The sequence below is a fragment of the Chanos chanos genome, chromosome 2, assembly GCF_902362185.1.
Source record: "Chanos chanos chromosome 2, fChaCha1.1, whole genome shotgun sequence".
Taxonomy (NCBI): domain Eukaryota; kingdom Metazoa; phylum Chordata; class Actinopteri; order Gonorynchiformes; family Chanidae; genus Chanos; species Chanos chanos.
The window spans coordinates 54,968,135-54,984,547 of NC_044496.1; the positions used below are offsets into that span (position 1 = coordinate 54,968,135).

General features: G+C 43.4%; 1 protein-coding gene across 1 annotated transcript in view; it reads right to left on the minus strand.

Moving 5' to 3' along the window:
* The window catches only part of tenm2a (teneurin transmembrane protein 2a), a 121,334-nt gene that overhangs the window by 72,106 nt on the left and 32,815 nt on the right, over positions 1 to 16,413 (minus strand). The window contains exon 3 of the mRNA XM_030765576.1: positions 7,027 to 7,236. Within this exon, the coding sequence (XP_030621436.1) occupies positions 7,027 to 7,236 (210 nt within the window). The remainder of the gene's footprint in view (positions 1 to 7,026; positions 7,237 to 16,413) is intronic.

Here is a 16,413-nt window from a genome sequence, read left to right on the forward strand (position 1 = left end):
ACCATAGAGAACGGTATTATCCTCTTCTGATTTTTGAGAAAATATTAGCGTAATAAAAGAAGCTGAGTGGAATACGTAGTAAAAGGGCACAGCTAGTTAAGTAGTACATTGAAATTATTTCCACGCCATAAAATGTCACATCTCAGAAAGCAATAATAACAACACATTTCACACGGCGACTTGTAATAATGATTTTGTGTAATAATTTGAGCTACGTTAGATTCGGTATATTTGTTTTCATTTCCCCTTTTACCTGAGAGGACTTTCAAGGCCAGAGACGACAGCTAGTCAAACTTTAATTTTCTCCGCTAAAACCTTGTTTATTTCGCAAATGACAAGGTTTTGCTTCAGAAATAATACCACCATCGGAAAGAGCGAGGAGTTAAGTTTCTGGAGGTCAAATCTTTTCGTCTCCTGGATCCAATTAAATACACGAACAATTTTTATACTTCTTTTCTTGTATGAAAAATAAGGCTCTCTTCACATAAACCACGCAGAGAGACGGAGACAGACCGAGCGAACGAGAAAGGGGGAAGGGGGGGGGGGGGGGGGGGGGGGGGGGGGGGAGAGAAAGAGTGTGTTGCGGGGCACAGAGGGTCAGTCATTGAAGAAAGGTTAGTGTGAATGCTCCACAGCTGGGATCTGTAGTCTGCAGTGCTGACAGAGCGACTATGACTGGGATGTAGTGCGACACGGAGCCCAGAGACACAAATTAAAATAAATAGTCGGGCGCGAGCGCTGAGAAGCCTGGGAAACAATAGGACTAAAAGCATAAATGTCAATTTGGAATGATAAAAGATACAATCTAAATGTAATAGGGAGAAGCCCTGAGACAGCGGGAGGTAATAGAAATGGCGATTTCTTCCAAGCTTCAGCGTGCTTATAAAGAAATGAAAAAGTGCAATTAGACAATAGCCACTGAGACGGGCACTCTCTCTCTCTCTCCCTCTCTCTCTCTCCCTCTCTCAGTATTAAAACAAGCTGATGATGGTCTGTGGGTTACAGAATGTAAAGCCACAGCTGACTAACAAACAGAGTGTCAACATGGGAGTATCTGGTCCACGTGATACCACAGCAACCTAAACCTCTCTCTCTCTCTTTCTCACACACACACACACACACACAAACACATGCTGTTAGCTGTTATCCCCCTGTCTGGTTGTCTCTGAAGCTGAGGCCTGTGTTTGTATTCACCCTGTAATGATGGAGACTCCTGTCAGATTACAAATTCTCAGACCCACACTCAGGAAGGTAGGATGTGTTTCTTGTGTGTATGTGTGTGTGTGTGTGTGTGAGTGTGTGTGTGTGCGACTGATTTAAGTGTTAACCACATATTGCCATGAAGATATATATATATGTATATATATTTGTAAATACCAAACAAATTTATATTAAAAATTATATAGAAGAAGAAAATACAGCTGTAATATCAGAACTACATAAGCGCATGAGCAGAAACACAGATGGACAAAATTCATCCCTTCTCGGTTAAGCCTGTGTTCCTGACGGTAGTGGTTGTCGTCTAGCCATTGTCATGTATGAGAGAAGAGCTTAGTTAGCTTTCCCGTTTAGTGCAGTGCGTCGGTCTTCAGCAGAGCGGCGTAGCAGCTTGGTACACAGCTTTCATTTCACAGTGGTGCACTGGAGACCCACTGACAGCAGGAACAAAAGGCAGCGCGTTTGTTTTCCGGCCACTAGCCGAGTAAACTGTTTATTGATATTTTCTGCGGTTCAACACGAGTGTCGGGGACAGAGGGCTAAAAAATATATGCTCACTCAGCATCGAGAGCAATGTTCACAGAGTATGGTCAAGAAATGCTCCCTAACACACACACACATGCGCAGACACACACACACACACACAGACACACACACACACACACACAGTCTCCTTATCTGTCTTTGCCCAACCATTTTTTTTACTTCTCACTCACTCACTCTCTCTCTCTCCCTCTCTCTCTCTCTCTCACACACACACACACACACACACACATGCGTGCACCTGCACAAGCACATCTCTAAAACACACACAGACTCTTGATGTCATTGTCTGCAACTAAGAGTAATCTACCAAGTGCTTTAGTCTCCTGTTTTCTCTATACCCTCTCTCTCTCTCTGTCTCTCTCTGTCTCTGAAGCCTGGCTGTAATAGCTAAGGGACATGAAACTCGTTTGAAGGGTGGGCTGCTCTTCTCTGTCCCCTTGATCTTTATTTTTCTTGGAGATGTAATTAAAATCCGGGCTGGATGAGCGCTAATGGAGGTAAGAATGGTGGAGGGACGTCTGCCGGGGGGAGATATGAAAAATTCTGTCCACAGTCAGCCTCTGCAGCCTGGCTACTCATCTTCACTAATGAGCAATAATAACCCGTCTGAGAGAAGAGTCATCAAATCCAGTCTGCAAATAAACAGGCTCTCAAATATCCTTCCAAACACACACACACACACACACACACACACACGCATGCACGCGCATGCACCCGCGTGCTCACGCGCACACAGACACACACACGCAGACACACACACAGACACACACACACAGTCTCTCTCTCTCTCTCTCTCTCTCTCTCCCTCAAAGAACATGCACAATAAGACACATAAGACATATGTATAACGCAGGCGCACACACACACACACAAACAAACAAACTTCCATGTACCTAGAGTACATATACACATGAAAACACATACACACATAAAAGAGGAAAAAGAATGTCAACATTGTTTAAGAGAGAAACCAAACTTGTTTCTGCCGATGTAAAGGCCGATGAAACATTTATGTGGTTTGCGACTTTGGGTGATTTCCCTGGCAGGAGAGTGTGGCTTAAGAGCGGGGGCTAAATATAGAGCACACTTTGCATTCATAATGAATGGACTGAGTGCTTAGCGCTAGCTCCGTTTCCTGTGCTTTCCAGGAGCACTCAGTGTCCGGACATTACGCGTTGTTCTGCCGGCCGTCAGCGACAGCACTCCTCCAAACATACACACACACGCACACACACACACACACTGTAAAGCCGAGGCTCTGTCTCTCATCACACTCTCTACGCAACACCAGCGTCAGCCTCCACTCTGTGTCAGCGTCGTCCGTGCTACTGTCACCCGACAGTCTAACAAACGCCCAGAGCCCAGATTTACAGTGAAAGTCATCCTCTTTCCCAACACTGTCCGCATCATTGAGACTGTCCACACCCCGCATCGCATCGCGTACCGTCCCATGGTCGTTATTGTATTACGTGAGAGTAGCAAGGTCTGGAATGTGTAACGACGACAGCCCCATCCGCTTTCTGCGATAGCATCGACTGGACGCCGTGCGGTTTGGGTGTCTGGCCTCGTGCGTTTTGTTCACAAAACGTTTCTCTTATGGTTTTACAATACTGTAACATAAATAAGGAGTGAACTTCATGCCTGTTAATTGTTTATATATCCCTACGGTCCACGATGAAATCGAGCAACCATATAGCGAAGCTAACTGTATCTGCAAGCTTAGTGACAATGAAGAATTCAGATGCAGGGCAGAGGATAGTGAAGGAATGTTAGAGGAATGTGTTGAGTGTGTGTATTATATTATATAGTGAATGTTAGAGGAATGTGTGGAGTGTATTTATTATATAATATTGTGAATATTATAGTAATGTGTGGAGTGTATTCATCACATTACATTGTGAATGTGAAGTGTGTGTGTTTGTGTGTGCGAGGTGAGGGGTACAGACAGCTAGACCACTAGTCAATGTTATGCATTTGTCAACAGTAGTACAGCCAAGACAATAGCATCAGAAAATGTTCCTTCAGTGTGTATGTATGTGTGTGTGTGTGTGTGTGTGTGTGTGTGTGTGTGTGTGTGTGTGTGAGAGAGCGCTGCAGCCCACTGGTGTGAGCAGAGAGAAATGGAGCGTAGAAGACAATCCACACACAGTAATAAGAGAGCCCGTTCCCTTTAGGCACTAATATTCAACAGGACACAGAATGCTCCGGGAGCACTGCATATAGATCATATGGAGATTCACAGCAGAGATCAGCTCTTACAGACAGCAGGACATACAAACACACAAAAAGATATGACATACAAGCTCTGACAGACAATTTACCCACAGTTTCAAACGTGTCAGCATTCCGCCTTTTGTGGATTCCAGGGAATACTGTTAGCAGTTAAAAATAGGACGCTATTTTCCAAATTTATTATATGGCGCACACACACACACACACACACACGCACACACACACACACACGTTTCCTCTTTGTAATCGTGGTTGTCTTTCTGCTTCAGTGCATTGGGTTATTGGGCAGAAACCTCATTTCCTGCACAGCAATCACCCTCCGAAAGATCACAGGACATTTAATTGGACTTGGAAACACATACACACGCGCGCACACACACACACACACGCACACACACACACACACACACACACACACACTTACTTTCTCTCTCTAGCTGTGCTAACACATGCCTCTGTGTATAAACATATGAGGCATGATGCTGACAGTCCAGCTAAGAGAAAGACAATTATTTATTCAGCCATTTTCAGCCTAATTGTTTCTAAACTAACTTTTCACGAACTGAGTTATAATGATGGGAGAAACAAACAAAAGCAAATGAAAAAGAACAAAGAGAAACAGAAAGGATCGAATGTACGTAATTATATACATTGTCATCTGTCTTTTTAAGACCTAACAATATTTAACTAGACATTTTGCTAATTCATTATGATACATATTACGTATATTATTAAATATGTTATATTCTGTATCACATGTGAGACAAAAGTGAGACATATATTAAAGTAAATTTAACTTTCAATTAAAATGTAATATTGTAAATATGCATTTGAATTTAAGCAATACAATAAAAGTAAAACAAAACAAGTCAAAGAATACAAGTAAAACAAAAAAAACTGCACATGATTTTTTAATGTCAATAATGAATTATAACCAAACATATTTTAGGCAAAGCTGAGTGTTATAATTTATCAACAGAAATCAAATATAGACTGAATAATAATATTCTGAATGTTAAAAATTATTTTTGTGTCTGATAATGGCAGAGAAGGAAATAATGCCTTAGTGTTACATATCAAGCCCAAGACACAAATGTCAATACATAACTCATCTCATTGTTTCATTATGTAGACTGAGCTTTCTACAGGGGGGAATATGATTTGAATATGCAAATTTATTAAGATATTTGCAAGGATCACAGCTTGCATGTCCATCGCTGAATAAAGACTAATTATGAAATTGGAATAAATTATTATCATTAATATTGCTATTGTTGTCTGTGATGTTGTCCAGGGGAGATGTTAATGTGGACTGTGTGTGTGAGTGTGTGTGTGTGTGTGAGTGTGTGTGTGTGTGAGTGTGTGTGTGTGAGTGTGTGTGCGTGCGTGCGTGTGTCTGTGTGTGTGTGTGTGTGCGTGCGTGTGTCTGTGTGTGTGTGTGTGTGAGTGTGTGTGTGTGTGTGAGTGTGTGTGCGTTCGTGCGTGTGTCTGTGTGTGTGTGTGTGTGTGTGTGTGTGCGTGCGTGTGTCTGTGTGTGTGTGTGTGTGTGTGTGTGCGTGCGTGTGTCTGTGTGTGTCTGTCTGTGTGTGTCTGTGTGTGTGTGTCTGTGTGTGTGTGTGTGTGTGTGTGTGTGTGTGTGTGTGTGCGTGCGTGTGTGTGTGTGTTTTAATGCATTTCCAATCTGCAGGGTCGTTTACTGTAAACACGACGTTCATTAAGGCAAGGACACAGACACCGCAGCACCAAGCTTTCATATCCAGCCTCTCTCTTTCTCCCCCCCTCTCCCCCCCCCCCCCCCCCCACCTTCGCTCTCGCTCTCTCCGTCACTCTCTATAATTTTTTAATCTTTAGTCCTTTTTTTCCTCCCTGAGCCATTCCGCTGTCAGTATTGGAGGCCACATTTATTTACTGCGTAAATGCTTAGTCTGCCAAAGATGAATGTTGTTCCACCAAACAGTAAACCAATTAGAGGCATGATGTAATGTCATTTTAAAGGGCTTATAATCATGTTGCTCTTCAACCTTCAGTCCCCTGATCAAGCATAATAAAGATTTATAGCAGATCAAAGGAGAGCCTAATTCCATTAACAATAGATTATATTCCGGGAAAAATTGCATTAACAACTTTCCTTCCCCCGACCTCTCCTCCTCACTAAATATATCCCAGATTACAGATTTCGATGCAGGGCAGGGCCGCGGTTTTCGGATGACTCTGCGGCACGGGGAGAAAGTTAATTACTCGAGATGTAAAGGGGAGAGCTCTCGTTCCACGACCGAATTTAAAGTCAAAAAAGCAGGAGAGGAAAGGAGTCTGACCTCGTTTTTTTTTTTTTTTTGTTACGTAATAACATTAGTGCCGTGGGACCTGAGACACCTGAGCTATTTGAAAAAAAAAAATTATTCAGACCTGAGCTATTTGAAAAAATGATTAAGACCTGAGTTATTTGAAAAAAATTACAGGCCAGCACTGCACACAGCCAGGAGTAATGTAGATGAACTGCAGATAAGTCCTGAAAATTCCTGCTTTTTCTTTAGACTTTCATGCAGCTGAAGTGAAAAGTTTTGTTGCTTTTTTTCGTCAGTTTTCTCTAGCGTTCAGAGTGTCCCATCACTCATGCTTATTTCAGTCACATGCCTGTGTGTCAGTCAGTTAAGGAATGACTGCCAATAAGGGTGGCAGCCCCACTTTCTCACATTACCACCCAACAATAATATTCACCTAACCACAAAGACCCTGGGCAACATATTAGTCCAAAGGGAACATGTCCAGTTGTATCTCCTTGGATTTATTGCCCCAGTCAGCAAATATGACATGAATGGGATTCGAACCATGAATTCTAGGTGTGGGAAGCACCTCTGTAACTGTAAACCCAGGTGAATCACTCAGAACCTCCCAGATGACAGTTTTTTTCCCCCAAATCATACACTGATATACATTCAGAGGAGATTCAAAGGCAAGTACATAGCTGATGAGTGACATGGTGAAACAGGGTGAATGAGCCAATGAGAGATGAGAGAGGGAGGGTCTTACCGGTCGTGGGCTGGGCCCGGAGCAGGTATGAGTTGGGGGAGATTTGGTCCTCTGGGTGAGGCTCCAGCATGGTATGGGAGGAGCTGCTGTCCAGCAGGGGCACCTGGCACTCCCTGATGGCTGGAGGAGCAGGGTGGAGGGGAGCAGAGGGTGGAGAGGGGGCAGGGGGCAGGAGGCTGGAGGAGGCAGTGGAGGGAGGGAGGGGACGACCTGAAGAATGGACAGATAGAAGGAGGACATGTGTTACGAACGCATGATGTGAAACACTGACAAAGTTTTCACATTCACGCATACACAGAGCGCACACACACACACACGTGCACGGGCGTGCGCACACACACGCACACGCACGCACACACACGCACACACACAATCTCACGGAAATCTTGTTAAATCTTATTCACTCATAATGAAACTGATACATCCCTATGGACTAGCGCATGACTCATGCCCATCCTGAAAATACAGCTGTTACACACACACACACACACACACACACACACACACAAGTACACACACACCCACACACACACACAAGCAGTGTCAAGAACAGTAGAATGTGACTATGAGATGACAAAGAGAAAGAGATACTTTGAAGACATCGATTTGTGACATCATCATGTGAATTATTAAAACGTCGCTCTGTGACATCATCATGTGAATTATTAAAACGTCGCTCTGTGACATCATCATGTGAATTATTAAAACATCCCTCTGTGACATCACCATGTGGATTATTAAAACATCCCTCTGTGACATCATCACATGCAAAACTCTGAAAACATCACTCTGTGACATCATCATGTGGAAAATCCTGACAATAGCGCTCTGTGATAATATTCCACTGGTTTAAGAGCTGAGATATTCCAGGACTGACTGCTGCACAGTTTCAGCAATATATATATATGTGTGTGTGTATGTGTGTGTGTGTGTGTGTGTGTATTTATATATACACGAAAGATCATGCAGCAGAGTTTCTTATTAAAAAGAATCTTAGTAATATAATAAAAAATTGATTCCAAGACATTCCAGTTTCTCATCATTGCCATAATGCCATAATTAAGACCAGTGTGTACTGGTGCTCCTTAGCACCAGTACACCTTCCTCAAACTCACAGTAGAAAGAGGAAGTCCACAGAGCGATAGTGTCGTCTTGTAAGAATTTCACGGTAAAATGATCATTTCTCACTTATCGCCTCAAACATTTTAAAGTTCCCCTTAAACAGCAAAGCCAGGAGAGACTGTCAATCAAAAGACCATGAATCTACAAATACGTGTCTCGCAAGATCGTGCAACACTTAGTGCCACGTTCCTGTTTTCTTTCTTTCTTTCTTTCTTTCTTTCTTTCTTTCTTTCTTTCTTGTGGAGTGTTGCCACTAAAGTATGGAGAGACATGATCACGGTGCATATGTGGAATCAGAGTCATTTTATGATGGAGGTCAGATTGAGTGTGAATTTGTTCTGAAAATACGACTTCTCACAACTGGCTTCTCTGTCACCGCTGACCCTAATTTTAAAAAGGATTTGAGAGAAAGCACCACACAAAGAAAATAATGACGCACGGTGGGCTTTAACCAGAGGAGCCCAGAGACAGGAGGGTGAACGGGCGTAAATGGATGTTTCTGTGCGGTTAAGTGCACCCCAAGAGGAAGAGCCTGGACCATAATAAGAAGAACACGCAATGGGAATGAGATCCAGAGTAATGTTTATGCTCAGTATGTGATCTGACCAAGATCAAAGCTGCTTTATCATGACGCTTTTAAGAGAGTGAGAGAGAGAGAGAGAGAGAGAGGAGAGAGAGAGTTGTGTAATCTGGGTAAACACACAGGTATAAATGAGTAAACAATGGGTGAATATGGCCCTGCTGTGGAGAGGTGTAATGAGGAGATCAAGGAAAGAAGAAGAGGAGGTCAACTGTGTAAACAGACGGAACGGGAAGTAAAAAGATGGATAACAAGAACATGGTGACACATAAAGAGACATAAGACGCAAACAAGCAATAAGAGAACGGGGAAGAGCTGTCATGACAGGGGTAAGGGAAAAAAAAAAAGAAAAAGAAAAGTGTAGCGAAAGAGTGAAAGACCGGATGAAAAGGAGAGGACACGCAGCCGCAGATAGATAGGGGCGAACGGGCAAAACTGCTTCGGGCGGCGTAATCAACAAAGAAAAAGAAAAAAAATAGAAAATTATGTAAAAAAAAAACCCTCGACTAATTTGAATAAACCAATCATAACTTTCGATCATGTGGAAGAAGTGGGATGGTGTTTCTGTTGGGCCAGCGTCTCTGTAATGAGGATATCGGTGACACTTTGCAAAGGGAGATTTGGAGAGGAGGGAGGGGGTGGAGTGGTGTGTGTGTGTGTGTGTGGAGGGGGGGGGGGTTATTAAATTTTTAAATCATTTTAATTACAAAAAAAGGAAAAAAATTGCGTTAGATGGCCAAAAGCAATTATGGGAAACTTAATCTCCTTTGCAATTAGGCTCAGGGGCATTTTTTTAACTATTGTAATTTATTTTTGCTATATTTCAATAAAGGTCAGTGTAAATTGCTTTGTGTTAATAGAACAAAAGCTGGCTAGAGTGAGGAAGCAAGGGAGTGGTGGCAGTGGCGTGGGGGTTGGACTAGGTTGAATGTTCCTCTGGATGATTGGCTGCTTTCACTGTCTGTCACTAAACCCTATTCTCTCTCTCTCTCTCTGTCCCCCTTCAGTGACCGTCCCATTTGAAGCCTGGTGCCTGCAGAGGCCCCTCTCTCGGCTCTGATGGCTGGCTGTCGAGCCCGTGACCTTGAATGTCTCCTCAGACGGATGAGTTCTGATGCGGCTCGGCTGTGACGGAGAGCCTCGCCGACGCGATCTGACAAACGCGGTCGGACGATGAGGAATTTCACGCTTTTGAACGGCAAACAAACTGTAACCGTTGGCTCTCTCTCTCTCTCTCTCCATACCTACACAGTGCCTTGTCTCCGCCTGCCAGCTCTCAATCAGTCACATCCTGAATGATGATTTCTCATTTAACCTGTCGCCTGATGCAACCCCCCCCCCCCACCCCGAACACACACACATACACAACTCACTGTTTATCAGCTCAGCACTCAGCACAAGGCAATGTCAAACAGAAAAAGTTTATTCATCGACGCTTGGTTCAACACGCTGTCACTCGGATAAGATATTGAGATCTTTATTCTTCTGTCATTGTTAGCATACACCGTTGGGTCCTCCTCTAATCGGATCAGTCATCATATATATCAAATCTCTCAGGGAGCTGACCTAAGATCAGTTTTCATCTTTCATAATCTTAATTAATATAGTTACGTGGATGGGGGGAAGGGTGGGGCCGGGCAGACCCTAGATCAGCACTTAGTGATGCAAGACATAGAGTCACCAAAACTTTGTTCTTGCCTGTTCACACACTAAACCCTACAGTTTAGCTTTGCCCCGAGAGAAGCGCTTGACTAAAGACTGAGCTAAAGCGATCACTAAACTTCTGTAGTCTTCAAACTGACAATGTCATGTCTGAATATGTCATATATCCACAACATACAGCGAGAACAAGCCCTCTGCTGAAAACATCACACACAGAGTAAATCATTACTGCAAACAAAAAACCTAATAACCACAGACTCAGGACCACTCTTCACACACACATACACACACAGAGTAGACCATTACTTCTGACAAAAAACCTAACGACTGCACCAGACTGGCGGACAACTCTTCACACTCCAGCCACAGGCTCACACATCTTCCAGCTGCCACACTGCAGACTGACTGAAACCCACACACACACACACACACACACACACACTGTCCAGCAGCAGAGGGGACGTGGCGCTCCCTCACTCCGCCCATCTGGTCGGCGTGAAGATGAAGAGCGAGAGAGGCCAGAAAGTAGCGGGGAGACAGCTGGAGCCTACTCAGATGGAAAGTGACAAATTACCAGTCTAATGAGAGCAATTCATCATCAGACACCGACCCCTCCCTCTCTGCGGTCTCCTCCATCAAAACCGCACCACCCGCGGACACACTGCCGCAACACCTGCATCACGCAGGGTTCACACCCCTCCGCACGCTGGAGACACGGAAAACAGACCCACCTGTACAGCCAGCAGACAGGCAGAGGAAGACAGGAGATGAGGAGGAAAAGCTGTTTGCAAGATCAAATACAGGGACACAGTTAAACAGGAGTGTGGCGAGGAAAGTGACACTCGCAAACACGCACGCGCACGCACACACGCACTCGCACACGCACACGCACACGCACACACTCGCGCATGCACCGTTGATTCTGAGCAATAGGCCATTTTGTGACTACCTGAAGAAGCAGAGCAGATAAGTGTGAGAGCTCCACCCTCTTCAGATCTCCTCTCTTAATGGTTACACTGACGGCTGCTGTGTTGAGTCTGTCTGATAAGGCTGAGAACTCTTGATGGACAGTAAGTGAAGTCACTCCTAACATCAAGCCTAAACCAACTCTAATGGACAGAACTCAATCTGTCTATTCAATTATCATACCTACTACACACACACACACACACACACGTACACACACACACACACAAACACACGCATGCACGCACACATACCCATATAAACACACACACAGGCAGATGGACGCACAGACATATACACACACAAGCATACAGACACATACACACACACACACACGTACACATTCATTAAGAAGTCTGGAGAAGATATAACAAGCTTGTTTTAATTAGGGACGCAGGAATTTCTTTTACTTAAGAGAGATTTTTTTTTAATCCAAAAACTCTTTTTTTTTTTTCATTTCTCCAAAACACTTTGATGTTTGACTTCAAGTTTCTCACGCACGACATTCAGCATCTTTAGCCTCCAGCTCCTTTCTAATCCTCCCAAAATAAGCCTGATATTTCTCTCTTTTTCTCCATCCTGCCGCCAAGGAGCTCCTCATGAATTACAGCAACAACAACAACAACAACAAAATCAAAATAATATTCCAAATATCTACATGCTATGAATACACTACTAAGTGACTAACATCAGTGAAAATAGTGAAAATTTCTTTAGCTGATAACAGATAACCTGAAAACCTGTCAAAAGGGCAAGGGAGCAGAGAGGGCACCCTTAGCCTGTGAGACAGCTTCTACTCTGGGGTCTGTTTACTGTGAAGACACTTGACTGGAGCCTTCAAAATCCTCTCCGTTTCTGAGGCGAGAGTGACTCACTCACTACTTTCTGCCGACGTCTTTTCTTTCCTATAATAACTAGTGTAAACAAATAGACCAAAAATAACAAAGAGTGACTGGATCATATCTGAAACAAACAAACCAGAAAATAAATGCTTTTTTTTTTTTTTTAAGGAAAGAAAAATACACACCGATAACACCACATCCATATTTCACCCAACATCACACATCATCTGTGCGCGCTTTGTCTCTGTGTGTGTATGTGTGTGTGTGTTTGTGTGTTCTGCATTGTGCTTCACGTTGATTAACTAAAAGTGATGTCAACATGTAGCAGTGTACACTGGTAACCTCATTGCCTCTTTGTGCATTTCTCTCTCTCTCTCTCTCTCTCTCTCTCTCTCTCTCTCTGTCTCATTTAACAAAACCCTTTCAGAAGCTAATGTAAAAAAGAGTGAACAAGGATTCAAAATGTGTAATATATGCATAATTATTTATTGAGACATTTGCAGCTGTTGTATTATGTATTGTTATGTGTTGGGTGTTTTGTCAAAGTCTCTGCTGAATACATCCATGTAAATTAGTCTCACTTTCACACCACATTTCTTTTTTTCTCTTTTGAAGCGTAAATCACAAAAATAATTATCCAAAAAAAATCACGAAGTCTTATATTTGCATTTCCTATGTCTAATCTTGTTTACTAATGCTAGTAACACCAAATCTGTCAGACAAGCCTCTCTCATTTCTCCGCCTCTGATCCTCAAGACAAGCCCTCCACCACTAAACCACGATAACAGCTGTCTACCTGCCGTACATGACATAAACTTATTTCTTTAGCAAACAAACAAACGCTGCCACAGACACAAAATTACGTAAGGAATAATCCTTCTGTTGAGAGCATAGACAGATGCCTTTTTCAGTTATAAAAATGGATCCTCATAGGCCTTTAAACCGTTCCAGAAAAAAAAAAAAAGAAAAAAAAAAAACGTCCGAAAAAGAGTCAACGGGATTCAAGGTCAGCCGTGAGCGTCAGAGACACGCACCGACGAGGTTTTTTTTGACGGAGCGAAGCGATAAGCTTTGTGTTTCCGCGTTTATGAGCGCCATCGTTAACGTGCCCGAGCCTGCTCCTTTAGATTAACGTTTGTTCTGGCCCAAAATAGCTCTCGGTGGCTGTTTGCTTTGAGAGGCAGATATGCTGTTGGTACTGTGAAGTCCTGAGCTATCTTCTGTGCCAATGGAGGTAGACGCCAAAGCGTTCTCACAGTCACCTTCTCCTCTTCATGCTATCACCCTCTGGAAATTGGAGGTTGCTATGACAATTCTTCACAATAGGATAGTGAGACAAGTGAGAATGAGACAGAGAGAGAGAGAGAGAGAGAGAGGAAGAGAGTGAGAGAGAGGGAGACAGGGAGAGAAACCGTGAGGTGGCAAGGTGAAAGTGTGATACTAAGCTCATCATTTTTCTCTGAGAAAAAGAGTTCACCCCCCCCCCACCCCCCACGTCTCTCTCCTTTCAGATAACTCACTCATAGTAAAGCATTGGCACAGAACAGTGAGAACTCTGTTGTTACACTTTCATAAGCTGATGACACTAAATCTGTATTTCCTCTGAAAACCGTTCCATGTTCCTACATTTACAGTCGTCTCAAAATGTAACACACAAATATATAATTGCATATCCAAAGCAACCTTCAATTTCTGTTTGCTGTCTCTAAGGTCACAAAGCTTTGATCAACCTGTGAGAGTATGAACCATTCGATCTGGGATTTGAACCCATAACCCGCTGGGTTATACAAGACCAGGTCCTCTACCTCCAAACCATGAGCGCGTCAATACAAATTATACAAACCTATGATTATAAGAATCACTACATTCCATTACAATACATTACAATAGAGCTTTGGGAGCATAGATTAAAGCAGAGTTTACAAGCATTAAAAAAAAACAAAACAAAAGATCTCTCCATTTCCTGCTTCCCTAGCTTCAGACACCCCATTACGACTCACTTCACTAAGATCAGCTGTTGGAGCGGATGTATATTGTATGAATTGCTAATTACAATCCCAGACTGTTCTGGCTTTGATGTTTACCATTCCGCACAGCGGCAACTCTGCGGTCTATTTTTATCATGGTAGAGAGAGAGAGAGAGAGAGAGAGAGAGACAGAGAGAGGGAGAGAGAGAGAGAGAGAGAGAGAGAGAGAGAAAAGTTTGATATCTCTCTCCCTCTCTCCTTTTTCACACCCTGTATCGTCTCTCTGTGCCGCCTGCTCTCTCGCTCTCTCTCTCTCTCTCTCTCCCTCCTGAATCTGAAGTCTTCAGAAGCACTCAGCTGCTCTGAAGATCAAAGCTAACAGAAATGAGATCCTTCTCTCGACGGTAGATAACAACACTCCTCCTACCCAGTTTTACCTCTGAAAAAATAAATAAATAAAAAATTCTCAAACAGTATCTAACTAAACACTCTTTTTTTCCCCTTCCCCTCCTCACTCTCTCCATTGTTCTCTCAGCTTCTCTCTCCATCAATTTTGACACCTATAAAAGTGTTTGGGGGTTTTAAGTCATTTTTTGTTTTTCTCCGGCTGCCACTAGCAGCAAAAGGTGCTAATCCAACGATGAAGGATTACTGAGGTAAAGAGCTGTCTTTGAAGTGTGCTCTGTGTTTGGTCACAGACACACTGAATCTGTGTGTTTCTCAGGCAGGTCGCCGCAGTAATGCGTTTAGCAGCAAAAGGCCTCCGAGGAGACTGTTAATCCAAAAACCTTCACCCCCCTCACACATCAAACCCCCCCCCGCCCCATCCCCTTCTGAATGATCTGTTCTCTGACTGAAAGTCAAAGCAAATAGGAAGATACACTGCATTAATCTCTCAAAATAAAATAAAATTAAATCTCAAAGTGAGCAGGCTTCACTCAGGTCTCACCAGTTTTCTTAAGATACCATGTCTTTTTTTTTTTTTTTCAACAAATAGAGACTTCTAAAGTAAAGAAAAGAATTTTCAATGTTGAACTTTAATTATTAGCAGAGCAGATGTCTATAGCTTGATATTTAGTGTTGCAGTAACAGCAAGAAGGCAAATTAGTCTGTTGGTTTAGAGTTCTCTCTTATTTGTATTGCTTACAGAAACGTACACACACTCGCGTGTGCGCACACACGCACACACACACACACGCGCACACACACACACACACACACAGAGGAGGGTCATGGGCCTAAGCAGCATTATGAGGTAAAGGCCGTGGCATTTTGCATCAGCTGACTCTGAGGAGACTGAAGCTCCCTGAGCAGAGAGTTTGTCTAAGGGTGTAAACACCGAGCACCTGACGCAACACCTAGAACTGCTTATGTATACACACACACACACACACACACACTCTCTCTCTCTCTCTTACACACACACACACACACACACACACTCTCTCTCTCTTACACACACACACACACACACACACACACTATCTCTCTCTCTCTCTCTCTCTTACACACACACACACACACACACACACTCTCTCTCTCTCTCTCTTACACACACACACACACACACACACACTCTCTCTCTCTCTCTTACACACACACACACACACACTCTCTCTCTCTCTCTCTCTTACACACACACACACACACACACACACACACACACACACACACACACTCTCTCTCTCTCTCTTACACACACACACACACTCTCTCTCTCTTACACACACACACACACACACACACACACACACACACATACAAAAGGATACAAACAAATTGTGGTGACTAAAGACACCACAAAGTGTATGCTACCCAAGGACTAATGAACTAACCTGTTAGCACTAAACACCACACACGTGTACGCTCTCTCTCTCTCTCTCTCTCTCTCTCTCTCTCTCTCTCATTCTCTGGGTCTTTCCCTGTCTCCTGAACGGTGTAATGTTAAGATGAAGGAGAGTTAGAGCCTCTTAAGCTCAGAGTTGAAAATGAGATTTTTAATTACCGCATGACCCGGGGTATATTAGCAACATATTAATGTGTGTCATTAACCTAGTGGTAAGTAACCTCGTCTCCTGATTAACTACACAAGATCGGACGTCGGCAGAGCGTGCTGCTACGCGCGCGCACGACTCTTTGCCTCATTAGGGTGACCCTTAACGCCACTGTTTATGAGCTAATTATCCCAGCCTAACTACACAGGCCTTTAGCGCATCTCACATTTGTATAAAGAAACACTAAGATACAA